Raw genomic sequence first — 27,968 nt, 5'->3', positions numbered from 1 at the left:
ATAAACATTAAAATATACTTTAAAATAAACATTGATCTCTGTTGAAATTATTTACAAAAAAATTTGAATTCTGCCAAGCCTATTCTTTGTTAACCTGGTTGATCACATATTTTAGTTGTGATGCATAATAAATAATAATAATAATAATAATAATAATAACAATAAGCCGAATTAGGGAAAAGCTAGTCCGCCCCATTTTACAGGCTTTTACAAAACTGTAGAACTCACCCTTTGTCTTGTATGTTTCCATATGTATTTTAAGAGTGAATTCTGCTATGTTGTTAATGTAATGTCAGGGTTACCAACAGAGATGCACTGAAAAAAAATAGTACTTGTGGTAGGAAAGTCATCTTTATCAAGGCTACCCTACCTAGCCAAGAAATTTCATATGTATTCCATTTCTCCATGCCTTTTATTATTTTATTCCACAGTGGAAGATAATTTGGCTTAAAAAGTTTTTGTTTCTCTACCTACAGGGGTTCTCAAACTGGGGGTCGCGACCCTTGAGGGGGTCGCAAGGTTATTACATGGGGGTTCTGAGTACATACCTTCCAGCTAGCTAAGTCTGCTGTGAAGTCTGTGCTAGTAAGTCTGCTATGAAAAGTGATATTAACAAGCGGGTAGCACTCCGGGGATTTGCTGTGTGAATGGGCTCGCCAGTTTAAAAAAAAAAAAAAATTTTGAGAAGCAATGTCTACAATATTTATTTCTAAATATTTTAAAGATTCCTTTATCCATTTTAGTTTATGTAGCTGACAACTTTTTGTTTTGATGTTTTCAGAAATATTAATTCCTAAAATTTCAGATTTCTCTGTTGCATCCCAGAGTACTAAATAGCAAGAAGATGCAACAGATGGATGTTGAACATAATGAAGAGAGGACAAGGGTGACAGCATTAGCAATACAAGGTTGCTTATATTAACAAAGTGTCAGCTGAGGTTTGGAGGTGGTGGGGTTTGTAGATCTTCGACGGCTTTGATTTAAAAAAAAAAAAAGAAGTGATGAGTGAGTAGGATGTTTTTGTGTACACACGTTTAAGAAGATCACAAGTTATTTACTTAGTGTCTAGTCTGCTGTATTTTTAGACAGTCTTAAAACAAGATAGCTTATTATATATTACTACTTCTTATGTGGAATCCCCGTTACTGGAGGTTTACAACTATGGTATCCCATTCTATATAATCCTCTGCTAATCTCTTTTTGCTCGACCCAGGATACCACATCGTCCATCCAAGATCTTATTTTTCTGCTTCATGTTCTTCTGCCATCAACTTTTCCTTCCAGTGCCTATAAACACGCATCCCTTGCTGAACTTCATAAAATGTGCCCTGCAAATTGAATCTTTCTTTTCAAAAGATCTCTAACTAATGTTTGCTGAGTTACAACCATCTCTAGTATTTTTCATTGGGTATGCTGTCTATCCATGATATTTTCAGAATTATTCTATAACAGGCATGTGGTCCGTAGGGCCAGCTGTGGCACCTCCTGGAGTGCCGCACTCATGCATCGGTATAGCAGGTGCCGCCAGCCCTATGTCCTCTCAGCCCCTTCTTACCACCTATGTTGGTTAGTCAGACTGCCTTTCCTTGCATGGCAGGGGTGAAAGTAAAATGGAGCTCTTACTGGTACAGGGCCAGCTCTGGACCCCCCGGAAGGGCCGGGACCTCAGGCAGAAGGGGCAGGGCTGGGGTCAGCGTCCCCCAGACAGCCCATCTGCACTGCTTGGTCCGCACCGCCTGGGGCTCCAGCGGCGATTTAAAGGGCCCGGGGCTCCAGCTGCCGCTACCGCAGAAGCGGTAGCCAGAGCCCCGGGCCCTTTTAAATCGCAGCCCCGATGCAGCTACTTCTTTTGCTTGAATGTCCTTTTGCACCCCTCATCGGCGGCCCTGCCGGGTCGTCGCAACCCCTTTTGCACCCTCCCCCCCCATCGGCAGCCCTGCCGGTAGGGACCTGGCAGGGCTGCTGATGGGGGCACAAAAGGGGCAGCGATGTTAAAGCACTGGTGCGGCAGCGCTTTAAGCAGGGTCCTTAAAGCGCTGCTGCGGTAGCGCTTTAAAGTCAGCGGTACGGGCCGGTACTGGCGACTACTTTTTACCAGTGTGCCGTACCGGCCCGAACCGCCTTACTTCACCCCTGTTGAATAGCAAGGGCTAGCGGTTTTGCCTCTTCTGACCTTGAGCCTTGGGGTCTTGTAAATAGTGTGTTTATAGTAGTTAGCACTAAGTAGTTGTTAAGTGTAGTTAGTAGTTAAACATTAGAGTCCCAGAGGGGACTTCGCTCAGGTCGGACATAGCCTGGTCTCCCAGGTTTAAGACCTGTGTGGACCGTAACAGGCCTATGTCTGTAAATAACTTCCACAGCAGCTGCCTCAAGTGCTTGGGGAAATCACATGTGAAGGACAAGTGTTGTATTTGTAAAAATTTTGAATTCAGGACTCCGAAAGAATGGGATATTTGTTTGCAGGCTCTCCTCATAGAGGCTTCCCTTCGTCTGGCTTCCGAGCCGTCCCGCCAAGACTTGCCTAGCACCTCGGCCTTGGTGCGCAGTGCACCCCTAGCACCGGACTCTTCACTCTTCCCCGTCACCCAAAAAGAAAACACAGAAGTTCGGCTCCCCTGCCCTGAGCAAGAAGGGCCATGAGACATCCGGCAAAGGACCCAGTTCAAGCTGCCTTGCCACTCTGGAGCCACATGGATGTGCCTCCTTGGTCGGGGCCCTTAGCCCCTTAAAGAATTCACCACTGACTCCCGAGAGCTGTAGAAAATCCAAACTCCTGGCCTCATCGACTCCTTCCCAATCTCCCCCGGCGCCAAGAGAGCAGAGGCCTCTGCCCACGCTGCCGGCAACGGCAAAGGCTTCCCATGAGGGCAAGCCAGCCGCTAAGACCCCTCAGAGGACAGTGGAGTTCCCCTGAGACAAGGCAGCGCTCTTCTCCCTGCCGTAGATCTCCAGAGTTGCAGCCCAGATCCTCTAGGGCTTGCCCTCGATCTCTGGCACCATGATCGCTTAAGGGGAGGCACCGGTCTCCATATTGCCAGCACTGTTCGCCCTCCCACCGGTCATCCTCTTGGTGCAGATCTTAGTCGCCTGCACTGTAGGAGCACTCCCTGTCACGACTGCGGTCCCCTCCCCCCGGGCCTCGTCCCTCGATACCAACACCGATCCTCTCACTCCAGGGACTGGTCTCTAGTGGCAACAGTCAGCAGGCAGATGCAAGCGTCGATGGCCCCACCATGGTCACCCGAAGGGGATGCCTCCAGCTCGGAAGGGCAGTTCAGCCCTCGTCCAGACTCCATCAGCGCGATTGGGCTCCCGAGGCCACATCGACATTGATGATGCTGCCTTGGCAGCACGGCCAGTGCAGTGGCTTTATTGGAGCACGTGGGGCATGCTGGTCATGATGATGCCCCCTTCATACCTCTCATCTGCTGCTGCTTCGGAGCAACAGTTAGCAGCACCGATGGCACCGGGCATGGTGCATAAGTCATGCTTGGAGGTCGGGGTAGAGGAGACTGCACCCACCCCCAAACCCTCCCTCCCTCATGGGGGACGATGCCCTGGGGTCTCTCCTGGTGGTAAAGTCATTTTCTTCATCCCTGGATGAGGCGGTCATAGAGTCATAGACTTTAAGGTCAGAAGGGACCATCATGATTGCCTAGTCTGACCTCCTGCACAACTCAGGCCACAGAATCTCACCCACCCACTCCTGTAATAAACCGCTAACCTATGTCTGAGCTATTGAAGTCCTCAAATCATGGTTTAAAGACTTCAAAGTGCAAAGAATCCTCCAGCAAGTGACCCATGGCCCACACTGCAGAGGAAGGCAAAAAAACCCCAGGGCATCTGCCAATCTGCCCTGAAGGAAAATTCCTTCCCGACCCCAAATATGGTGATCAGCTAAACCCCGAGCATATGGGCAAGACTCACCAGCCAGACACCCAGGAAAGAATTCTCTGTAGTAACTCAAATCCCAACCAGTGCATGACCGGGTCCTCAAAATTGCCAAGGCCCTCTGGCAAACCCCGTCTTCCATCCCTCCCAAGAAGTATTTTGTCCCGGCCAAAGACTCATACCCCCCACCCACCTCTGGGCTTGCTGGTTATCTCCGTGGCCAATGAAAAAAGACCAGCAGGGCACACCAGCTCAACTCCCAAAAATAAAGAGGCTAAAAGACTTGGACCTTTTGGTGAGAAAAATTTATTCCACTACCAGCCTGCAATTCTGGGTGGCGAACCATCGGGCCCTCTTGGACAGCTACAATTTTAATTTATGGGACTTCCTCCATAAGTTCAAGGAGTCCCTCCCACAGGGGTCTGGTCCAAGAAGTCGGCACCCTGGTGGAGGAAGGCACACTGCTCAGAGGATTTCGTCCTGGATCATGGCCTACATCTGCTACTGCTATGGGCTGGCGAAGGTGCCTCTGCCAGTGATCGTGACAGCACATTCAACTAGGGCACAAGCATCATCAGCGGCCTTCCTGGCACAGGTACCAATCCAAGAGATCTGTAGAGCTGCCACCTGGTCATCTGTCCATACGTTCGCATCTCATTATGCGCTTACTCAGCAAGCTCGAGACGATGCTGGCTTTGACAGAGCAGTGCTGCAAGCTGCAAGATGGTGAACTCCAAACCCGCCTCCATTGATACTCCTTGTGAGTCACCTAGAATGGAATCGACATGAGCAAGCACTTGAAGAAAAAAAGAGTTACCCACCTTTTTCATAACTGTTGCTCTTCAAGATGTGTTATTTATGTCCATTCCATTACCCGCCCTCCTGCCCCTCTGTCGGAGTTGTTGGCAAGAAGGAACTGAGAGGGTGCAAGGCCGGCGTTGCCTGATATAGCAATGCATGAGCGTAGCACTCAGAGGGCGCCACAGCTGACCCTACAGATACCGCTAAGGCAGAAATCTCTGACCATGCACATGGGTGCAGACACACCTAGAATGGAATGAATATGAGCAACACATCTCAAAGAACAACAGTTACAAAAAAGGTGGGTAACCACTTTTTTAGACTTAGCCACATTGAACTCTAGATCCTATTCTTTGGCAGATCATCTTCTGCATCAGCCAGAAGAACTGTCATCTGCATAGTGAATGTTATTCACCCATTTTCCATTCATACCTTCTTTTGTTTCTTCAGTTCATTTGATCAAACACTCACTATAAATGTTGAATGAAGTCCATGACATTTTACAACCTGGTCTCACTCCTCTTTTAATCTCTATTAGATTTTCATTTTCATCTCCCATTATAATCGCTTTCTGATTCCAGTATAATTGTTTTATTACTCAGAGCTCATATCCAAGTAAGTTTTGGCAGTGTCCTTTTCCTCTCAGGGTCTTAAGTCCAATCACCCCAAAGTCCAACAACCCAAAAGTCTCTGTCCCTGGTCAGTGCCAGAGTTCAAAAGTTTATTTGCAGAGTTTTACCCCCACCCCAGCCTGGGTGGAAACGGGGCACATGGGGTGTTAAGGAGCACCTTACGTGGTCCGAAGCCGACTGGCCCCGCCTCTCCGTGGAGTTCTGCTGCAGCCTTCACCACGAATGGCTCTGCTCTACCAGCCGCTCCACTCCTCCAGCTGTCTCATGAACCACTCCAGCCGTCCCCGCAAACTGCTCTGCTTCGCTCCGGTCACTGTTCCGTGGGCCGTTCTAGCCGTCCCACAAACTGCTCAGCTCTGCCAGCTGCTTAGCAATATATCTTCAGGCTCCCCGACTAGTTAACACAGCACTCAATGATCTCAGCAAATTTAGCTCTTTTAGTGATTTCAGCTGTTAGTGATTTCAGCTTGTAGTAGGGGAGCCCCAGTGCTGGTGCACCATTGGCCCAAAGTGAATTCAGCTCAGCAACCTCTAGCTAAACTCTTAATGGAAGTAAAATTAGCTCTGCTATTCAACAGTGGAGAGAGGAGGTAGTGCAATTGGTGTTCCAGCCCTCAAAAGGGGCCCATACCATCAGATACACATACCTGCCCCCAACCTCTCTCAATTCACTGGGTGTTGGAACCCATGTCCCTTGTCTAGCGAGTGCTACTTAGGTGATGGTGAGACCCTTTGCCATAAAACAGTTTCATTGTCCTTGATTCACATAATCAGGGTAACAATACTTTATTCCTCCTGCCCCAATAACAGAGAAACTGGGGATCCCACAGCTGCCAAAGTGACCATTTTGGGCTGCTGTGGGCTCATGCTAGGCCGGGTGGGTGTACCTATGCAAACAAGATCAGCCCCTAAAGTTCTTTTCCACACTCGCCATAATTCACCACCAGATGTCAGGGTAGAGCTCATCCTGACTCTGTTTACATGAGTATAGTATTTTCCCTATTTCAATTGCTCTTTCTAATATGAGCTTCAAGTTAATAATGGTGTTTATTGTGCCCTTTCCACATTTGAAGCCATATTGTAGTTCGCTTATTTTCTCATCAGTCTTTCCTTGTATTTGAACAACTCTCAGAAGTATCTTAGAGGGATGTGATACACTGTACTGTATTCTTTACAATTCATAGTGTTGTTCTCTTTTGGGATTTGGATATGCAGTGAAGCTGTAAAATCTGGCAATTCTCCTGTCTCAAACATATTCTTCATTACCTCTGACAAGACCTTGAAGCCTTCATCCCCTATGCCGGTATTCCATCCCAACCTAGTGCTTTTCCATTCTGAAGGCTCTTTATTGCTGCTATGATTTCTTCGTCCATACTTGATTGACCTCTAGTTGAGATATTCAGGCTTATCATCATAATTCCTTGATATATTCTCACCATCTCTCATTCTTGTCATTAGGGTCTGTCAGATGTTGCCCACTTTTTGTCTTTAAGGGTTGTGTTGATCACCTTTCTTCTGTAACCAAAGCTCTTATCTTTTTATACACCTCACTTTGTTCTCTTTACCAATTGTTCAGTTTCTTTGCATTTCTCATTCAGACTCTGTTAATCAGCATTTATTCTTTAGCATTTTATTTAGTCTTAGGTATTCTTTTTCTGTTGTCAGTCTGTGTTTTTACTTTCCTTCTTTCACCCCTCAGAGTAATAATTGTGTCTGTTATCCAGGGGTTTTTCCTAGCTAATAACTTTCCCCCCTACATGTTTATCTGCAACTGCTTTTATAGCATCTTTCAGACATTCCCAAGTCACTTGGTCTTTGTCTTAATTGATGATCTGCAACACTTCTTCTTGGTAATGACTTCAAGGTTCCATCCTATATAGCGTTTGGCTTTCTGTAACTTTTTCAGTATGATGTTCAGTCTCATCAATACTAATTTATGATCATCTGATCCATAATCTGCACTTGACATAACCTTAATCTTCCTGACACTGTTTTTGTACCTACAGTTGATTGTGATAAAATCAATTTGGTTTTTATAAAACCCCTCCTGGTGATTCCCATGGGTGCCTTGTGCTTTCTTTTTGCTCAGAGTAGGTATTGGAGATAATGAGGTCATGCGTCTCGCATAATTCTATGAGTAGGGTTACCAGACAGCAACTGTGAAAAAACGGGACAGGAGGTGGGGGGGTGATAGGAGCCTATATAAGAAAAAATCCCCAAAAGCAGGACTGTCCCTTTAAAAACAGGACAGCTGGTCACCCTATTTATGAGTCTTTCTCCTCTGTCATTTCTTTCATGAAGGCCAAATGGGCCAACTGCCACAAATATTCTTTCCCTTCTTACTTTTGTGTACCACTCTCCCATGAGAATTACCACTGGATGTGTAATCTATGAAAACATTATAGGTTATAAAGGAAATTATTTGGGATCAGCTATGCAGAATACTCCTTCTGTGAAGAAAGATTATGCTAAATATATATATATATTTTCTCTTGGCAATATGAAGTAATGATGGAAGCTTGCAGAGCTGCAGTGCTTGAGACTCTCTATGTCAAGCAATTGCTCTGTCTCTTGGGATACAGAGGGCAACAGGTACAGCTTCAGTACTCTGTACTTGTGTTGTCGTGTCATCTTACAGACCAAAAAGCTGCAGTGATGCCAGGTAGCAAAGATTAGATTTTTCCTTTTCCATTCGCTTAAACATGCCTTAGGTAGATTCACTGTAGGATTAAGTATGTGTGACCAGTCCTGCCCCAGCTTCTGATGTTGGCATCTGTCCCAGTTTTCACTCATGTGTTCCACCAGCAGGTTGCAGAACACTAGAGATTCTTCTTCTCCCTCATTTAAATGTGAGGTTTTGCAACATTACAATGAATTACATGAGGATGTTGCATCTCAGGTTGTGTTACTGGTTCACAATGTGACAATCTAACACACTGTGAGAAGAACTCATACTTTGTTTCACAACCAGTTCACCTTAGATGTAATTGCAACAAAGCTGTGAATGAAATTAGGTTGAAATCTCTCTAAATCTTGAATCCTTTGATGAGAAAATAAGGGAAGGTGGTTTTTAAAAAAAAATTTCTCACGCCAGTGTTTATTTTCAGTTCCTATTCTGCTTCTGCTGGTACTACAACTCTACAGAGATGATATTGAAAATTCTTAGGTGATGTAATTTCAAAAGGACTTCAAGACAAGAGACCAGTTTCACTGGTGCACTCTGGCTTGCTTTCTTCTTTCCTGACCTGCGTGTTTTAAATTAATTAAATAGTAACCGATTTGTATGTAAAATAAAGCATTCAGTATATAGAAACTATATTAATTACATTTCTAGAGTGGAACACTCAAAAGTCGGAAAATGACGAAGCAAGGTTAAATGTGGAAAGCTGTACATTTTATTGCAATAAGAAACGTATTTTTTTCAATATCTCTTCATAACATTGAACAATTTTGTCTCAACTTTAAAAAAAAAAAAAAAATTCCTTCACTGAGAACAAGCATGACAAATTTGAGCCAGAAAAGTAAATGAATTAAAAAATTATAAGCACCTAATGACCCTTTGTGCAACTGTAACGATACATGTTGCCCCAGCATTAATTACTAAGTCTATTAAATCTGCCAGGCAGTTTGTGTTCTGTTACTATTGCTTAAATAAGCAAATCATAATAGACTCTCTCTGTTACCGTGTGCTCCCCACAGCAGTTTGTCGTATCTATCTGCTGTCTCTCATCAGGTAGCTAGATTGGAAACTCTTGGCAGCGGGGACTGTGTTCTCGTTATAAGTGTTTACAGTGCCTAGCACAGTGGGATACTGCTATCTGATTGGGCCCCTAATACCGTAACTCCCCACTTAACGTCCTCTTGCTTAACATTGTTTCGATCTTACGTCCCTGCTCAATTACAGAACATGCTCCACTTAAAGTTGTGCAAGGCTTCCCTATAACGTCGCTTGGCTGCCTGCTTTGTCCACAGCTGGCAGCCCCGCTATCAACTGCCCTACGCTTCCCCCCCCCCCCCCCCCCAGTGCCTGCCGACTGACCGCGTGGATCAGTGCCTTCCCCCTCCTCCCACCTGCAGCAATTAGCTGGCTTGCGGCATTCAGAAGGGAGGGAGGAGGAGCGAGGACTCGGCACGCAGGCTCCCCCTCCCTCCCTTGCCTCCTGAACACCGCAAGCCAGCTGATTGCCTTGGGCCGGAAGCAGGGGAGGGAGGGGGAGCCTGAATGCCGAGTCCTCGCTCCTCCCCCTCCCTCCTGCCCCCTGAATGTCGCAAGCCATCTGATTGCCACGGGCAGGAGGGATGGGGGAGGAGTGAGGACATGGCACGCCTCTCCCCTACCTCCTGCCCAAGGCAATCAGCTGGCTTGCGGTGTTCAGGAGGCAGGGGATGGAGGGGGAGCCTGTGCGCCATGTCCTCACTCATGCCTCCTGAAGGCTGCAAGCCAGCTGATTGCTGCAGGCAGGAGGGAGGGGGGAGGAGCGAGGATGCAGCGTGCGGAGTAAACGGGGAGAAGGGGGGAAGAAGAGGCGGGTTAAGGGTGGGGGCGTGGGTGAAGGGGTGGCGTGGGTAGGCCGAGGGTTGAGCCCCCCGCCACGGTGCTTGCAGAGTAGAAGAAGCTGTCACTGCTACTGCGCAACGTGCGTCTCCTAGCCTACAGCACCTTCAGCCTCCTGCCTCATCTCCAGTGCCAGTGGTCTGTGCCTGTGTGGGGTAAGGCGGGGGCACCTCCCAACTGTAGTAGTGTACTGTATGGCCAAAAAAAAAAAATTTCCCTGGAACCTAACCCTCCCCCATTCAGATTCATTCTTATGGGGAAATTGGATTCGCTTAACATCGTTTCACTTAAAGTCACTTTTTTCAGGAACATAACTACAACGTTAAGTGAGGACTTACTGTACAAATAAAAACAGTAATCTTTTATTTCTTAAGAACATGGTGTATAAACCAAAAGAGCACATTGGCTTAATGATATCAGCTCGGTTACATTGTGTCACACCTTTCAAATGTTACATTAACTTTTAATTTATTGCCAGTGATCTGTCTTCATAACTAATGAAGACCTGTCAAATGACTATTATTTATTATTAATATAGTTCTATAGGTACACATGACCCATTACAGAACATATAAAATCCTGTGATGAAATTGTAGCCTCATAGAAGTCAGTGGCAAAACTCTCATTCATTTCAGTGAGGCCAGGATTTCACTCCAATTCCCTACTCCAGTCTAGTGTACATTCACATGTATAGCAATCATTTTCAGCCCCAGAGAGGCCAATTTTTAGGAGGTCAGTCCTGCTGTGGTGTCCAACTCTCCTATGGGAGTAGAGAGCCCCCACAGAGGAAGCTAAGAATCAAGTGTCAAGAATGCTTAGTTTCCAGGTCGGTGAAGTGGAAAAGGCTGAGAGTCAGGCATGCCCTGCCTGGGGTTCCCACTGTATGTGCAGAGGAAGGGGAGATTGTCATGTCCCAGCCCCACATCAGTCTTCCTCTGATGAGTATAAACTTTGCAGGAGCATGCAGCTTACCAATTCTAAGGCATAGATCTTCATGATATTCTTCCTCTCCTATCTTACCTCTTTTGATGAGGAGTGAAAAGTTACCAAGGTTGGCATTTAAAGTATCGTTATTGGTATCTATTTTAGTATCTGCTGAAATACATACAGCAGTTCACATCTCAGAGCTATCCCTTCAGGCTGTCTGAAAACTCAGGTAGACATCATTCGATTGGTTTTGCTTGTATCACATTTTTGAGTGTTTTTTTCCCACAATCGTAACAGCTAGTGACTAGTCTTGTTTTAAATGAAAGCTGGGTGGATTCCAGGAGAAAAAAAAAAAAAAGAGAGATGCCTGCTTGTGCTAATGCCTGCCCTCCAGTGGCACACCCCAGCATACGGGAAATGTGGGTTATAGGATCAGACCTCTTTGCTTTAGGGCATCCACACATAGAACTGCGAAATCAAACAGCCTTTCTGAAATACCGTCAAGTAATTAAATATGGAAAATGGCAAAGAGAAGTGACTTGACACACTTGTATCACTTCTTAAACATATTAATAAAATTGGAAAAGAGTCAGTTTGTACAAAGAGACGCTGTTCATCTTCAGAGTTTCACACTTAAATTCAATATAATTTAGAGTAAATGTCGATAAAAGAAAACATATCTTCAGTGTTTTAATTAAATCTTAATTTAAATGATACAAGCAAGATGTGTAGTACAAACTAAATTGGATTTTTAAGAAGTATCAAAGTCCTCATTATTTAAATATATATTAAGTACATATGTATAGAAAAAAATGAACATTACTGACTGATAGACAAAAATGCATATATGGCAAAAATGCTTTCCTGGATAAAGAGCCCAAGTTAATAGGATTATGCACTTATCTCATGCTTTCAATAGCTATTGAACTGTGCAATAAATCATTTTTAATCCAAAAATAAAGATTACTTGTTCCAGTGCCAAATATTCTCCATTTGAAGAGATTATTCATACAGAAGGAGCTGAAGGATAGTAACAATTCCGTTTAATCCCACTGTCCTTCTGCGTGTTTGCAAATTTTATGAAGGATGCAAAAGTCACCATGAAAAGGGTGTGCTAGTTTTTGCTGCATTCCAGAGATGTATTTTTTTTAAATGTTCACTGACTACTTGTTAAACAGACAGATATATAACATTTATATTAACCATTGCTCAACAAGACTAATACCATTCTTGTCTCTGGTCAGAGAGAGAACCATATTAAAATGTGTGCTCTATTTTACAAAATATAGGTATTCTGTTCTGTCAGCATTCTCATTTGCTGAAGACAAAGCATCCCATAAGATGTAATACCATGCCAATGAGCCAAAACTAACCTAATTAATAATTTATTTATTTTACTGATTTGGAATTACATTTAATAAGTGTCTGTCTATTGCTCTGGGCACCTTCACAGTAGATTAAAACTTACGCTAACAAATACAATTCAACAAATAAATATAATATGCTGTTTATAGTATTGAAATAATAACTCAGTAACCCATAATAATTGAAATGCTCCTCAGTCTTAAGGGTGTGTCTACACTAGAAACTCTACAGCAGCAAAGCTACAGCTGTGACTCTGAAGCGCTGTAGTGTAGACACTTACTATAGAAATAGAAGGTTGGAAGTAATGTAAATGCACTGTGGAATAGGTTTCAAAGCCCTTTTCACTGGTCAGTCTTTCATATTAATCAGTTAACAATTATCCATCAGTTCTCTCCAGTGCTAATACACCACTCTAGGCATCATCTATGGATTGAGTTACATTGGATTATGTTCAGAATTCGACTCAAAGGTTCCTCCTCCTCATTTTAGACATCACCCTGCTCTTTTCATGTAATAAAATGAGGTACAGTCAGAAATTCAGCATCATTAAAGGAGGTGCTGAGACAAGTTCTTGAATATATATCAAGACAGTGTGGGAGAGTTGTGGGCCCTTCGCTGAAGCACACTTTCAGACTTATACTTCTTTAAAACCCAGGTTTTTTAACAAATATATTATTTAGTTGTATTGCAGCATCGCCAAGGAACCCAGCTCGGATCAGCACCCCATTTTGTTACACATTTTACAAACGCAGAACAAGTCTCTTTTGTTTCTTCATTCTTCCTCCGTTCCTACAGACTTCATACGTTGGTGTGTTATCCTTCAGTGGGTTTTTTGATATCTTGGTTCACTGCAGTTTCTTTCCTTGTGCCTTCTTCTTTGTCCCCTCTCTGTTTCTTTCCTTTCATTTAATATTTATCAGTCTAACTACTTGTTTCATGTGTATGTGTGTGTGTTGCTCATTACTGTCAGTCACTGCAAAAAAGCAGAAACAAGTGGCTTCCATGACACTGTTGGTTCCTCCCCCTCCCCCCAATGTAGGTTGAGAGAGGTTATTCGGGCTACAGGATTGCGCCATTGGCATACATTTTTTCCACACAATAGTCACAATTCTCACTTCACAAGTTCACTCGTACCTCAAGTAGATAGATTAGCTGTATGGCTTTGAAACAAGGAGAAGTTTGCTGTGTGAGAATGAAGTAAATGAGCTCCAGTGTGCAGCATAGGTACACATTGACCATGCTTGCCTGTCTCCATTACGCTCAAGGTGATTCTCAGAACATGGGCTGAAGATCTATTTTTATTGAGCTATCATACATTTTTAAACATAAGCACACTAAAACAGAGCTAATGTATAGAGGAGTCAATCCTATTGAATCATTCATTGTGGTCACACAGTGGATTCAAGCAGAAGGGAAGCATCTGTAGTGCTTTTTACAACACACAGGAAATTGGCTTGAACTAGCTTTTAACTTAATTATCAAGCTCAATTAGCAGCCAACATTATAATATCTAATTGATCACATCTTATATATTTTTGTTTGCAGGAAGTGTGACAAAGTTCCTCCTCTGCCTTGGTGGGTCTTGTGCTTATTGGCGGATTTGCTCACCTCAGAGGTTCACGGCAGCCCTCAGTTTGGCCACTTTTGCTAGTGGCTCAAACCTGGCATTCATTCAGCTAACCTCATCACTGGCCAGCATGGGAAAGGGAGGAGAATGATCCCCGCAGTCTCTGCTGACCCACCTAGTGGGTCAGGGGGACAGGCCAGGGACCTTCCCCTCTGGTGGAATCCACAGTCCAGGTCAACTCCTCTTGTATCAAATAGGGAGTTGGGGGGATGGGAGGGAACCAGGGCCCTGTGGATCGCAGCTGTCTACAATGTTTCCAATAACAGTTGCGTGACAGCTACAACTCCCTGGCCTACTTCCCCTTGGCCTCTGCCCAACATCTTTATTCTCACCACAGCACCTTCCTCCTGATATCTGATGACGCTTCTACTCCTCAGTCCACCAGCAGTACATCTCATTTTCAGCTCCTTGCGTGCCTCTTGCTTCCAGCTCCTCGCATGCACCTCTCTAACTGAAGTGAGGTCCTTTTTAAACCAGGTGACCTGATTAGCCTGCCTGTCCTAATTGATTCTAGTAGCTTCCTAATTGGCTCCAGGTGTCCTAATTAGCCTGCCTGCCATAATTGGTTCCAGCAACATCCTGATTGTTCTGGAACAGCCTATTATCTTACGCAAGGAAAAGAGACCTGCATAATCTGGGGCTAATGTATCTACCTTCTATCACTCTCCTGTAACCATCTGGCCTGACCCTGTCATAGAAGGTATGAATATAACAAACCATAGTGCACTGATCTGCAATACATATACAAACTGTCCAATTCCTGAAATGATAAAAACCAGTATAATAATAAAATGTTAATATCAGCAGACAGACAAATTTGGGTCTTTAAAAAAACCAAATATTTAATTTTAGGACTTTTCTATATTTTTGTCCTGTGTTAGAAATCGTTTACAGTGTTTGGATTTAAAACAAATAGGATGTTTTATAAATGTGTGTTAGGGGAAAACTACTGTTGCTCCTTTTTGACCCGAGTGATCAGCCAAATATCAGGGTCCTGAGAGTTGTTCACTAGCAGGAGCAATTGATGCTGGAGTATGGTATCTATAATTCAATCCTGTTTATTTACAAAAAATTTATAAAGTCCTGTTTCCCAAAACACAGTAACAATCAAACAAAAGGAGACAGCTTCTTTACTCCCAGCTCCAAGCTTCTTTCAGCCAACGCTTAACTCAAAAACTTTCTCTTATCTTTTTCTTAGGGTCACACTACCAGTGCTTTTGTGTCTGGTGCTTCCTTGCTGCCTTCTGTCTCCTAACCTTCTGGTGGTTTTCCTGCTTGTGCTTTCCCCCCCCCTGTCTCACCCCTCCTCCCCCCCCCCCACTAAAATACCTAGTGAAGGCCCTCTGCCACCTGGTTCAAGTTGCTAGGAGGCCTCACGTGTGCCTTTGTTTTGGCCAGTGACATGTGCCTGTGTTCTAGTTGGAATCCCCTGTTGTTTCAGCTGCCTGGTTCCATAAAGGAGCTTAATGACTCTTTTGAAACTCGAGGTGGGTGGATCATTCTAAAGGATTTAACCCAACCCATAGTAGTTCTATTTAACAAGTACTGGGTTGGTATCACTGAGGGTATAGCTACACTAGCTATGTTAAAGTGCTGCTCCGGCAGCGCTTTAACGTGGCTGTGTAGTCGCGGCACCAGTGCTGGGAGAGAGCTTTCCCAGCGCTGTAAAAAACCCACCCCCACGAGGGGAGTAGCTCCCAGCGCTGGTGCACTGTCTACACTGCCACTTTACAGCGCTGAAACTTGCAGCGCTGAGGGGGATGTTTTTCACATCCCTGAGCGAGAAAGTTGCAGCGCTGTAAAGTGGCAGTGTAGACCAGGCCATCGGAAGCTGCACCCTCCTCAACACTAACCTGCCTCCATTACCAAGGAAGTGCACAGCACACACCATGGGGCTGTTGTAGGAGCTGAAAATAATCAGAGTGCAGTAGCAGACCAGCTGTGCCCGAGACTGCAAGGGAGCCCCGTAGAACCATTCTTCCAGGTCCATGCCACTCAGGCAATCTCCTTATCCTCGGGCTGATTCTACCAGCTTTCTAGCCCTTTTACACTGGTTACTTGGGTCTGAAGGGGCTGCATTGGCCAGAATTACATCCTTGCCCAAGGAGTTTATAATCTAGAGGCCTGAATCTCAGGGACCACACCCTTGCACCTGCTAGGCTCTACATTCAACATAAAACAGCTAGGGATGACAACAAGGTGTGCAGGAGAAGGAAGAAAGATCACCAGATACACTTATTGTTACGTATGGTGCCTTTGGTTCCTAGTTTTGTTCAGTTTTGATTTTAATTAGCATACTGAAATTAGGAACAGAACGAAGCCGGGGGAACATTACAAGATAAGGAGCACTAGCACCAGAAAAAGCAAATCAGGCATCTGGAAAAGTGGCAGTAGTGACAAAGCGAGGCAAAATCACATGGCCCATACTTTGGGGAAAACCTGTGTCATGGGCCTAATTTCTTCTCGAAGTGGAACACAGTCAGTATTTCAACACATTTCTGGAAAATCCCTGGGTTTATGATTTTAAAGCTGCCATTCCAAGCGGGGAGTTACATGGTTATTGGACCACTGTTTATTAGATCTGTTTGTGGTGCAATGGTTGAAAACTCTCCATGGCAATGACCAGATTGAGGATCTACAGTAAAAATAATTTGCTTCCTCAGCATGTACTTGTCTGTCTCAGTTCCCTGCAGCAGCACTGATTAAAGAAGTAGCTTTGGTGCTACAATCATTCAGTCTGCCCTTGAAGTGTTTAATTTCTCTTACTATACAGATGGCTGTCTGGTTAAAGGCCACTGTCAGACCTCTGAATTTATAATAGGTCTGGGGCAAAGTAATCTTGCTCTTTAATTTCTGAATGTTGTTAGTAAATTAGCAATCCAACCTTTGGGGAAAATACAAAATGTGATCAACATTTAAAAAGCACGTGATAGCTGCATGCAGCTCTCACACATAGTGTAAGGCTGCTGGTCTGACATCACTGTTTTGTTTAAGTTCATGGGACTGTCATGGAGGTCAGAGGAAGGGGCCGTCTGTGTTTCCAAGCTAACTTCCTTGACATCAGGTGGCCAGGGGAGAAACAAGACTGTGATGTGGCACTCATAGAGCTGCATAAGCCATCCTTGCCATGCTCTGTCCCTTGAAATCAAGATATGTAAGCAGGGTTGACATATACCAGACACCATCTTGTGGCAGAAAATCTCTCAGCAGTGGTATTTTCCAACATTGCTACATGGGACTACATCTTAAGTCAATGCAGAAGCTTGAGGTGGAGCAGAATGCAACCTACTTATTAAGCAGTGCTTCCTGGTGACAGTGCTTGACACTTGAGCTCTGTGATCTGCTTTGGCTGCCTACTGATTTCCAGATTGAATTTGAGATGGTGTTTTTGACCTGTAAAGCCCTAAATAGTGTGGGACGTTGCTGCTTGAGACCACCTCTTTTCTCATGTCACACTGCTACCGCAGAGGCATTTGAGTTGGATCCCCCTCAGTTTAAAAGGGGGATGACTCTAGAGGGCTCTCCATGAGGGTCTTCAGTTCTGAAACTAGCTGTCTGATGTGGTCCAAATTAGCCCAAGAAGGCATGCTGCAAGGCACATCCATTGGCTTGGGTTGTGCCAGAAGAAAGGGTTATGTCTGTGTCAGGGAGGGGAGTTTTGTGCTTGGGGGCGGGGGGAGAATTCCTTGGGGAGTTGAGGATTTGTTTTGTTTTGTTGTTTTGCTGTGGGAGGTGGTAAGCTGCTATTTTGTATTTTTTGTTCTTGTAACTTGTGTCAGTACATATCGTGCTTTGGGTAGACAGTCCTATAAATAAAATATCACATGATGGGACATCCTCCACAGTACTCTCCAGCTGAATTTCCCAGTGTCTGAAGAGGGGAAGCGTATGATGGCCTCCATAACTAGAGTTTGTTATTTAATTGTTTTGTTTGTTCTCTGCTAAGCCTTAATTACTGTGCAGAAAACACTACTGTTGCTATAAATTAGTGGCTGACTGATACATGCTCCATCTGGGTCATGCTGCAACATAGAGATCGTGAAACCTAAACAAAATAAATGTTTTTTTTTCTTGCCTATCATTTCTTGTTCTTTCATCTTACACGTTGTTATGATTTATTTCCCATATCACATTAGCCTACCAGTCTCTCTCTAATATTATGTTGATGGAGTCATTCCTTCCTAGAATATCCTTCTACCCCAAATTATATATACCTAAAGCTTATTTTCTGACCTAATTCCTTATCTACCCAATGATGTATCCTCCCTCTACATCCATATTGTATTCTCTTTTCTTCTTATCCCAGTCTATTATTTTTCTCTTCCATTTTATATAATCCTCACTCTAACATATTCAGCTTGTACTGTGAGGCAATACTGTGAAGTGCATAGAGCAGGAAACTGGGAGTAAGGCTGATGGGACTTATGCTCTTCTCTGTGCATGTATGCACAGGGTGTCCCGTACTTGCAAAAAGAGAAGAATTCTACCTTTAGAACATGCTTTCTCTTTTTCCCCCACCAAGGGGGTCCCAGGAGTTTTGGCTGCATGGGATTAGGAGAGTTGGATAGGATTCTCCTGACTTTCTACCCCATGGGTGTATTATAAACCAGCAACTAGCCACCTGAAAAAAACAGCCAAACAAGAAATTATATGTTAGTCTAATGCCTGGAAGCTTTGAATATAATTCTAAAATCTTGCATCAAGTATCTTAGCCTGGTAAATTTGTACTGGGGGTGGGGCAGAGGGGGCGAAGGGGAGAATATGCTTTCTCGTTCACCGGGTCGTCACACTTCTGGTAATTAACTTTGCAATTCTCTCAGTTGCGCCCACAAATATAAATGACACATTAAAGAGCTATATGCAATGTTGTTGTAGCCGTGTTGGTCCTAGGCTATTAGAGAAGGTGGGTGAAGTAATATCTTTTATTGAACCAACTTCTACTGATGAGAGAGACTTTTGAACTACATAGAGCTCTTCTGGGAAAGGTACTCAGAATGTCACAACTAAATACAAGGTCAAACAGATAGTTTAGCATAAGTAATAATATTCTTACAGGTCCATTAATCAGATAAAAATTTTCTAATATCCTTTTAGGAAAATAGTAAGTATAATGTAATGAAGAAACAGATGCAAAACCTACAGACATATCTCCACTGCTACAATGATCAACACCCCCCAGAACATGCCTTTCAAGATCCTACACACGCCTATCACAACATATGGTATACCTCATCCAGTACACTAAGTGCCCCAGTAACAGTTATGTGGGTGAAACCAGACAGTTGCTAGGCTCTTGAATGAACTCACACAGGAAAATGATAAAAGATGAAAAACATCACATCACCTGTGGGAGAACACTTTTCATGAAGCGATCGCTCTATATCTGACCTACCAGTCCTCATCCTCAATGGAAACCTGCACAACATTTTCAGATGAGCTTGGAAGCTTAAATTCATAACTTTTCTTGATACTAAAAATCATGATCTCAATTAAGATACTAGATTTATAGCTTATTACAACAATCTGTAACCACTCTAACCCCCTTTTTGTCCTATGACTTCAGGGGTGTTTAACAGGCCACTTCAACTTGAATGGTTCTTTAGAATATGTGCTAACTAAGGGTATGTTTACACTACGAGAGTAGTTCGATTTTTACTTAAAGCGAATTTGTGGAACCGATATTACAAAGTCGAACGTGTGTATCCACACTAAGGACAGTAATTGGACTTTGTGAGTCCACACTAACGGGGCAAGCGTCGACATTGGAAGCGATGCACTGTGGGCAGCTATCCCACAGTTCCCGCAGTTCCCGCTGCCCATTGGAATTCTGGGTCGAGCCCCCAATGCCTGCTGCGGAAAAAAATGTGTCGAGGGTGGTTTTGGGTAACTGTCATCATTCAACCGTCACTTCCGCCCTCCCTCCGTGAAAGCGCCGGCGGGCAATCAGTTCGCGCACTTTTCTGGTGATTGACAGCACGGACACCACAGCACTGCGAGCATGGAGCCTGCTGCGATCATCGCTGCAGTTATGGCCGTTGTCAACACCTCACACCTTATCATCCACCTTTTTCAGAGGCAGATGCTGAGAAATCGGGCGAGGAGGCTACAGCAGCGCGGTGAGGACATTAAGTCTGAGAGGGGCACAGACCTCTCACAAAGCATGGGACCCCACACCATGGACATCATGGTGGCAATGAGTCATGTTGATGCTGTGGAACGGCGATTCTGGGCCCAGGAAACAAGCACGGACCGGTGGGACCGCATAGTGCTGCAGGTCTGGGATGAATCACAGTGGCTGCGAAACTTTTGGATGCGTAAGGGAACTTTCCTGGAACTTTGTGAGTTGCTGTCCCCTGCCCTGAAGCGCAAGGACACCCGGATGCGAGCAGCCCTGACTGTCCAGAAGCGAGTGGCCATAGCCCTCTGGAAGCTTGCAACGCCAGACAGCTACCGGTCAGTCGCGAATCACTTTGGTGTAGTCAAATCTACTGTGGGGGTTGCTGTGATGCAAGTAGCCAACGCAATCGTTGAGCTACTGCTCTCAAAGGTAGTGACCCTGGGAAACATGCAGGTGATCATAGATGGCTTTGCTGCGATGGGATTCCCAAACTGCGGTGGGTCTATAGATGGAACTCACATCCCTATCCTGGGACCGGTCCACCAGGCCAGCCAGTACATTAACCGAAAGGGCTACTTTTCAATGGTGCTGCAAACACTGGTGGACCATAGGGGACATTTTACCAACATCAATGTCGGATGGCCGGGCAAGGTTCATGATGCTCGCGTTTTCAGGAACTCTGGTCTGTTTAGATGGCTGCAGGAAGGTATTTACTTCCCGGACCACAAAATAACTGTTGGGGATGTGGAGATGCCTATAGTCATCCTCGGGGACCAGCCTACCCGCTAATGCCCTGGCTCATGAAGCCCTATACAGGTGCCCTGGACACTGAAAAAGAACTCTTCAACTACTGGCTGAGCAAGTGCAGAATGGTGGTGGAGTGTGCTTTTGGACGTCTGAAGGGGAGATGGAGAAGCTTACTGACTCGCTCTGATCTCAGCGAAACCAATATCCCCATTGTTATTGCAGCTTGCTGTGTGCTCCACAATCTCTGTGAGAGCAAGGGGGAGACGTTTATGGCGGGGTGGGAGGTTGAGGCAACTCGCTTGGCTGCTGATTACGCCCAGCCAGACGGCCGGGCGATTAGAAGAGCCCAGTGGCACGTGCTGTGCATCTGGGAAGCTTTGAAAGCTAGGTTCCAGAGTGAGCAGGGTAACCTGTGACTATTAAGTTTGTTTATTCAGAAGCTGAAGCTGCCCCCGTTTCTTTACCCAGTTAATGTTGACTATCCCCTCCAGTTACCAACCTCCTTCCCCCCCTTCCAACACACCTTTAAAAATAAAATAAATGAAAATTTGTTCATTAACACCGTTTTCTTTATTAAGGATTTCGTGGTAAAGTGTTGAAACTGGGACGCAGACTGTGGTGGGGATCGGGTGTAGTGATGGAAAGGATGCTTCTAAACTCGAGGAATGACAGGCTCCTGCTCCTAGAGCGGTCCGCAGTGGTGGACTGGTTGTTTCAACGGAGCCTGCCACCCCTTCTTTTCGGGACTCTGTGTGTGGGGGCTATGTGACTTTGTGGCGGGGGAGGGCGGTTACAGATCCCCTGCTGCGTGGCTCTGTCATCCAGGTTAAGGACCGCTGCATAAGACCTGTAACCGCCCTCCCCCACCACAAACTCACATAGCCCCCCACCCTCTCAGAACGTGAAAACCACCTCCCAGACTGACCAGGGTGCCTAGTGACTGCAATGTGTGTGTGACCTTCTGCTGAACCTGCCCCCGTGTCTGTACCCTGGTAAAGGTGACTGTCCTCTCCAATTACCAACCCCCTTCCCCCCCCTTCAAACACACTCTCCTCTAAAAGAACATGACAGAAACAGTAATTAACAGAAACGTATTTTTTATTAACAACTACACAGGGGATGAAACTGGGACGAGGGCTTGGGTGAGGTGCTTTTGGAGTGAAGGAAAGGACATATCAAATCTTTGGGAATGAGAGCCTTCTGTTACTTGAGCAGTCTGCAGGAGTGGAATGACTGTTTTCATGGCCCCTGCCTCCTCTCCTTCTTGGGACTTTGGGTGAGGGGGGTATGGGACTTTGTGGCAGGGGAGGGCGGTTAGAGAGAGAATGCAGCGGGGCTCTGTCCTCCTGCCTCCGGTCCTGCAGAACATCTACAAGATGCCAGAGCATGTCCGTTTCCTCCCTCATTAGTCCAAGCAGCATTTGAGTCGCCTGCTGGTCTTCCTGCTGCCACCTGTCCTCCCGTTCGCTATGTGATCGCTGGTATTGCGACATGTTCTCCCTGCACTGGGTCTACTGTGCCACCTCAGCTCGGGAGCAGCCCATAAGTTCTGAGAACATCTCGTCCCGTGTCCTTCTCTTTCATCGCCTGATCTGCGCCAGCCTTTGGGAGGGGGATGCCGGGGTAGCTCGGGAGACACTCGCAGCTGTGGGATGGGAAAAAGGGAGTGAATTCCTCAGAAAGATACAGTTTTGCGAACAATGAATATAGTCTTTCTCTGTGAACAAGACCATGCACAGCACCCATCACATGCGCACTCAGTACAAGGTCGAATTTTCGGCCTTCCCATTGAGTGCCTGGGGTCTTGCTGTACAGATCACACAAGCGGGGCCGGACAACGGAATTCGGCTAGCAGGCGGACATGGTAAGCCATAGACTTTTGGCTGCTTAAAGCTTAATTTATAGCAGTGCCCTCCTTTCACGTTCCAAGCAATGCTCCTAGCGTTGGCCAGTTCCTGCTGCCGGCAATCCGGCCAGCATGAACTCTGCCCCTGTCCCACCTCCCTTGCGGCTGTCCCCAGGAAAGATCCCTCCATGCTGCCCCTGTCCCGCCTCCACCACGTGGCTGTAAATGGCCGGTTACAGTTATGTAAAGGAACAGGCAATCAGTCCCAATACTAACATTCCCCTAATTCAAAGCAGGTCACCATGAGTGATATCACTCTGATGAGGATTTCAGAGACAGGGAAAGACTGCATGCTGCGTGAATGCCAGCAAGCACTAGGGCCGTATGCCACCATGCTTTGCGAGGCAATGATCCTGGAGTACTTGCTGCTAGCCTGGCGCGGAAAAGTTTCCTACCATGGAGGACGCAATAAGGCCGCTCTCCCCAGGAACCTGATGCAAAGGCTTTCACAATACCTCCAGGAGACCTTTGTGGAGATGTCCCAGGAGGATTTCTGCTCTATCCCCGGACATATTGACAGAATTTTCCAGTAGCTGCACTGGAAAGGACTAAAAACTAAAGCACCTAGGTCAAACTAATCATGAAAAACCCATTGTTAAGATACCATTCCTATTCTGTTCAAAATAAATGTTTAAAACACTTACCTACTGATGTTTCCCCTCATTCACGGTCTGGGTTACCGCCTTGGGAGGGTTGGTAGGGGATCTCCGTGAGGGTGATGAAGAGATCCTGGCTGTCGGGGAAATCAGCATTGAAAGCACTGTCAACTGCTTCGTCCTCCTCATCTCCTTCCTCATCTTCCCCATCCGCGAACATCTCCGAGGAAGCAGCCGTCGACAATACCCCATCGTCAGAGTCCACGGACAGTGGTGGGGTAGTGGTGGCGGCCGCACCTAGAATGGAATGCAGTGCCTCGTAGAAACAGCATGTCTGGGGCTGGGATCCGGAGCGTCCGTTTGACTCTTTGGTCTTCTGGTACCCTTGTCTCAGCTCCTTAATTTTCACGCGGCACTGCGTTGCATCCCGGCTGTATCCTCTCTCAGTCATGGCTTTGGAGATCTTCTCGTAGATCTTCACATTCCATTTTTTCGATCGCAGCTCCGAAACCACGGACTCATCGCCCCACACAGCGATCAGATCCAAGACTTCCCGATCAGTCCATGCTGGGGCCCTCTTTCTATTCTGCGATTGCATGGTCACCTCTGCTGGAGAGCTCTGCATCGTTGCCAGTGCTGCTGAGCTCGCCACGATGTCCAAACAGGAAATGAGATTCAAACTGGCCAGACAGGAAAAGGAATTCAAATTTTCCCAGGGCTTTTCCTGTGTGGCTGGTCAGAGCATCTGAGCTCGGACTGCTGTCCAGAGCATCAACAGAGTGGTGCACTGTGGGATAGCTCCCGGAGCTATTAGCATCGAATTCCATCCACACCTACCCTAATTTGACATGGCCATGTCGAATTTAGTGCTACTCCCCTCGTCGGGGAGGAGTACAGAAATCGATTTAAAGAGACCTCTATGTCGAAATAAATAGCTTTGTTGTGTGGACGGGTGCAGGGTTAATTCGAGTTAACGCTGCTAAATTCGACATAACCTCCTAGTGTAGACCAGGCCTAAGTATGCTAAACTACCTTTGTATATCTTTGTATATCTCGAAAGCTTGTCTCTCTCTCACCGACAGAAGCTGGTCCAATAAAAGATATTATCTCGCTCACCATATTCAAGAGCTGACAGTTGGTAGCACAGATTTTAAAAATATGTCCCCTTAATTGGGGGTTTCAGCTTTGTATTTATTTACTAAAAAGCACTGTTGATATTTTTAGCAAATCAAAAGACCACACACAGCCACCAAATCTATGTTCCATGGGAACTTTGGCCCTAGAGGTAGGCTTTTTGGAAACTGTACAGTGTATTTAAATCAGTTTTTGAAAATATTAGGTATGTTTGTCCAATTTTATCTTTGCTACACTGAGAATTCCATCACAACAATCTGTCACTCTTGGTGTTTTTTTAATTTATAGATCCTCCAGGAAAGAACAGTTCACAGCCAGTACTGACTTCAATGTTGATCCTGCTTCTTGTGTTCATCATTTTCATTCTTCTGGCTGGCTATTTTTTCAGGTAGGGAGCTGTTAAGTGCTGCACTCAAAACTAGATGGGTCATGTTTTGATATGATCTAATAAGGAAATGAAAGCGCTTCTACATATATGCGGTAACTGAAGTCTCAGACCACAGTTTAGAGTAGCAGAGGATGCCGTATGTTGCATATCATCATTAATCATTACCATCTGAAGATGAACAGAAAGAGTTTCTCCAGACTTACATGGGGGTTGGTACAATCTGGAAGAATATTTGTTACCTTTTAAACACAATTATTCAAATTAATTTGGTTTTGTGTATTTAAGGTTCAGAAAACATAGGAAAGCTGTGGTGACCTCCAGTGACAAAAAGATGCCAAATGGAATCTTAGAAGAGCAAGGTAATGAAATGTTGGCTTTGTTTTTTGAGAATGAATTTTACTCCTTGTGTGTGTGTGTGTGTGTGTGTGTGTGTGTGTGTGTGTGTGTGTGTTCAAAACTTTAATTTTGAAAGTTAAGAATTCAATTCTTTAAACTTTGAGGATTACTTGTATCATTTTAGTGCTGGCTTTATTTATTTAAAAGAAAACAAAGAAAACTTCCCTCTCTCCTCCTTCTCCTTTCTGTTTAATAATTTGCAGCTTAAAGTCATAACTTTACCAGATTTTGTTTCTCCATGGCAATTCTCCATAACTGCTTTGTTAGTGAAGGATTCCTCATGACAGCTGAGTTATCTGCACCAGTTTTCAGCTTAAGAAAAAAAGGATAGAAACGTTTGTGTTTTTATATATATATATATATATATATATATATATATATATNTGAAAATCTACTGGTGAATATTTTCAAATTTCTGGACTTCATCTTTTTAAAAAAATGTTATCTCTTACAGTACCTTCCCTCTCATCCCCTTTTTTACTTTGTAACTCTATGACTAGATTAAAAAGTAAAAAAGGGGATGAGAGGGAAGGTACTGTAAGAGATAACATTTTTTTAAAAAGATGAAGTCCAGAAATTTGAAAATATTCACCAGTAGATTTTCAGATGTTGTTTTTATTAAGAGTGTATCAAATTAGACTAGATTTGGACCATCAAGCACAATAAAGATTAAAAGATGGCAAAGTTCTTGGGGAATTATAGGTCCTCCATATATTACTCATGCCATAACGACGAGGGAGTAAACAATCAAAAGAAAAGGAAAAAAGTAATCACAAGGGAGAATTACCTGCATTTTCTGTGGCTTTCATGTTACTATGTGCAAACTGAAAAATTGTTTATTCACAGTTCTAAATATAAACCAAATGAGTGTAACTTCCTGTTCAGTGTTAAATTTCCTAACATCAGTTAAAAGAGCATTGATGTTTCCAATGTATTGAGATATACTAGCCATCAAGCAGAAAGCTGTTACTCTCTAGAATGGCTAGTACATGAACTATTAGGCAGCATGGTTGTTGAAAGTAGCGTTGTCACTGTCTGTTTCTAGGGAAGTGTTTTGTTTGTCTTTTAAACAAAGCTTCTAATCGCAGGGAAACTTCCTCTACCATGATTTCAAAATTCTTCAACTTCACTGTTGTTTTAAAATGCAATATGTTTGCACACTGGATCTAATTTTCTAACCAGTCTACCTGTGCACAATTGTCATAAAGCTAGCAGATTTAGCCGGCTGGTGCGAGGGAATTCCTGGGTGTCAGGTGCTGCACAAAATCATCCCATAGGGAGGTAATTGCTGTAAAAGAAACATGCTGGAGCACGTTGGTGCTCCAGCTATCCTAGACTGCTAGAACAGCCACTTTAGCTGTGGGCATCTGGCACAACTAAAGCTATATCTACACTACCCCCTGGATCGATGCTCCGGGGATCGATGTACCGGGGTCGATTTAGTAGGTCTAGTGAAGACCCGCCAAATCGACCGCAGATTGCTCTCCAGTTGACCCTAGCACTCTACTCCGAACAAGAAGAGTAAGTTAAGTTGACAGGAGAGTGTCTCCCATAGACCCAGCATACTGTGGACCCCGCAGTAACTCGATCTAAACTACGTCGACTCCAGCTACATTATCCACGTAGCTGGAGTTGCGTAGCTAGGTTGATTTACCGTGGTAGTGTAGACATAGCCTCAGAGCAGCCAGCAACTTGGGACTGAACTCCCTTTTTTTCTTGATCTGTGCTTGGTGCAGAAAGACCAGACCACGTGTTTGCATTTTTGCAGATATGTATTGATGCCTACAATGAATTGCAGGTGGAAAAGTATACTTTCAAAATTCAGGTCCTGTTTAAATGCAGACTATGGTCTGCATGGTGCAAATATTGTTTTCCTCTGTTTTGGGACAGAAACTAAATTAAAGTACTGATGGCTGCCTATACTTTTGGTTAAAGATGCAATAGGAATGCTTCAAACAAGTCTCATGAATTTGTTATCTTCTTAAAGCAGTTTATTGAGACCAAAACACTTATCTAATTGTAGTTACTGTAAATATTACAGCGTTTCTGGTGTCTGGCAAAGTGTGGCTTATTTTGAAGAAATAAAACCATTTGAAAAATAGATTTACAAATTATTTTCCTTAAAATAAGTATCTTAAACAAATTTCCCCTCCAATCCCTACACCTCCCAGTGAGTGTGAGGAACTGATAGATCCTATTGCCTCCCCATATGATGTTTCATCACATTTTTATTCTGTTACAAATTAAAGTCAGAAATTCTAATTATTAACATTAGGACACAGGCTTCTGGGCATTGTTTTAATCCAGTGTGTGTTCAGAGAAATCTCTCGGCTTATTACTGTATTTTTATAGAAATCAACTCTATTAGTTTGACTGCAGTATAATTGTAGCCATGTCAGTCTCAGGATGTTGGCTCAATAGGAGATATTACCTCACCCACCTTGTCTCACTAGTTTGATTCACATTTTGTTAGAGGCATTCTGTTCCTTTTTCCAAGATGTTTCACAAAACTAATTGGCTCATCATTTGATTAATGGAATAACTAGTAGCCCCTCATTCTGAATATACATTTAACATTTATTTTCTCTGGTTTGACAGAACAGCAAAGGGTGATGCTGCTTAGTAGGTCTCCCTCTGGCCCAAAGAAGTACTCTCCTATTCCAGTGGAGCATTTGGAGGAGGAAATACGGATAAGGTCAGCAGATGATGGGAAACGGTTTCGGGAAGAATTTAATGTAAGTCTGCTTGTTTTCTGTGTTATTTTTTATCAGAGGGAAAAGACATAGGAAATCAAGAATGGATATGAACCCAAAAAAAAGTTGTTGGGTTTTTGTAATTAAATGTGTGTGTGACATTGGTACTTGTAGCATGGGGAATGCTGGGCA

General features: G+C 44.4%; 1 protein-coding gene across 4 annotated transcripts in view; it reads left to right on the top strand.

Moving 5' to 3' along the window:
• PTPRE (protein tyrosine phosphatase receptor type E) overlaps window positions 1–27,968 on the top strand; it is a 199,021-nt gene that overhangs the window by 102,798 nt on the left and 68,255 nt on the right. For 3 of the 4 annotated variants that reach the window (XM_034776553.1, XM_034776554.1, XM_034776552.1), the window contains exons 3-5: window positions 24,588–24,687; window positions 24,973–25,046; window positions 27,682–27,818. In XM_034776553.1, the coding sequence (XP_034632444.1) occupies window positions 24,588–24,687; window positions 24,973–25,046; window positions 27,682–27,818 (311 nt within the window). Of the gene's footprint in view, window positions 1–24,587; window positions 24,688–24,815; window positions 24,897–24,972; window positions 25,047–27,681; window positions 27,819–27,968 lie in introns of those variants that run through there. The other variant, XM_034776555.1, reaches the window with a different exon arrangement.

This window comes from Trachemys scripta, chromosome 7 (assembly GCF_013100865.1).
Source record: "Trachemys scripta elegans isolate TJP31775 chromosome 7, CAS_Tse_1.0, whole genome shotgun sequence".
Taxonomy (NCBI): Eukaryota; Metazoa; Chordata; order Testudines; family Emydidae; genus Trachemys; species Trachemys scripta.
Note: the sequence above shows the minus strand (reverse complement) of the source record. Positions and strands in the feature narration are given on the sequence as shown.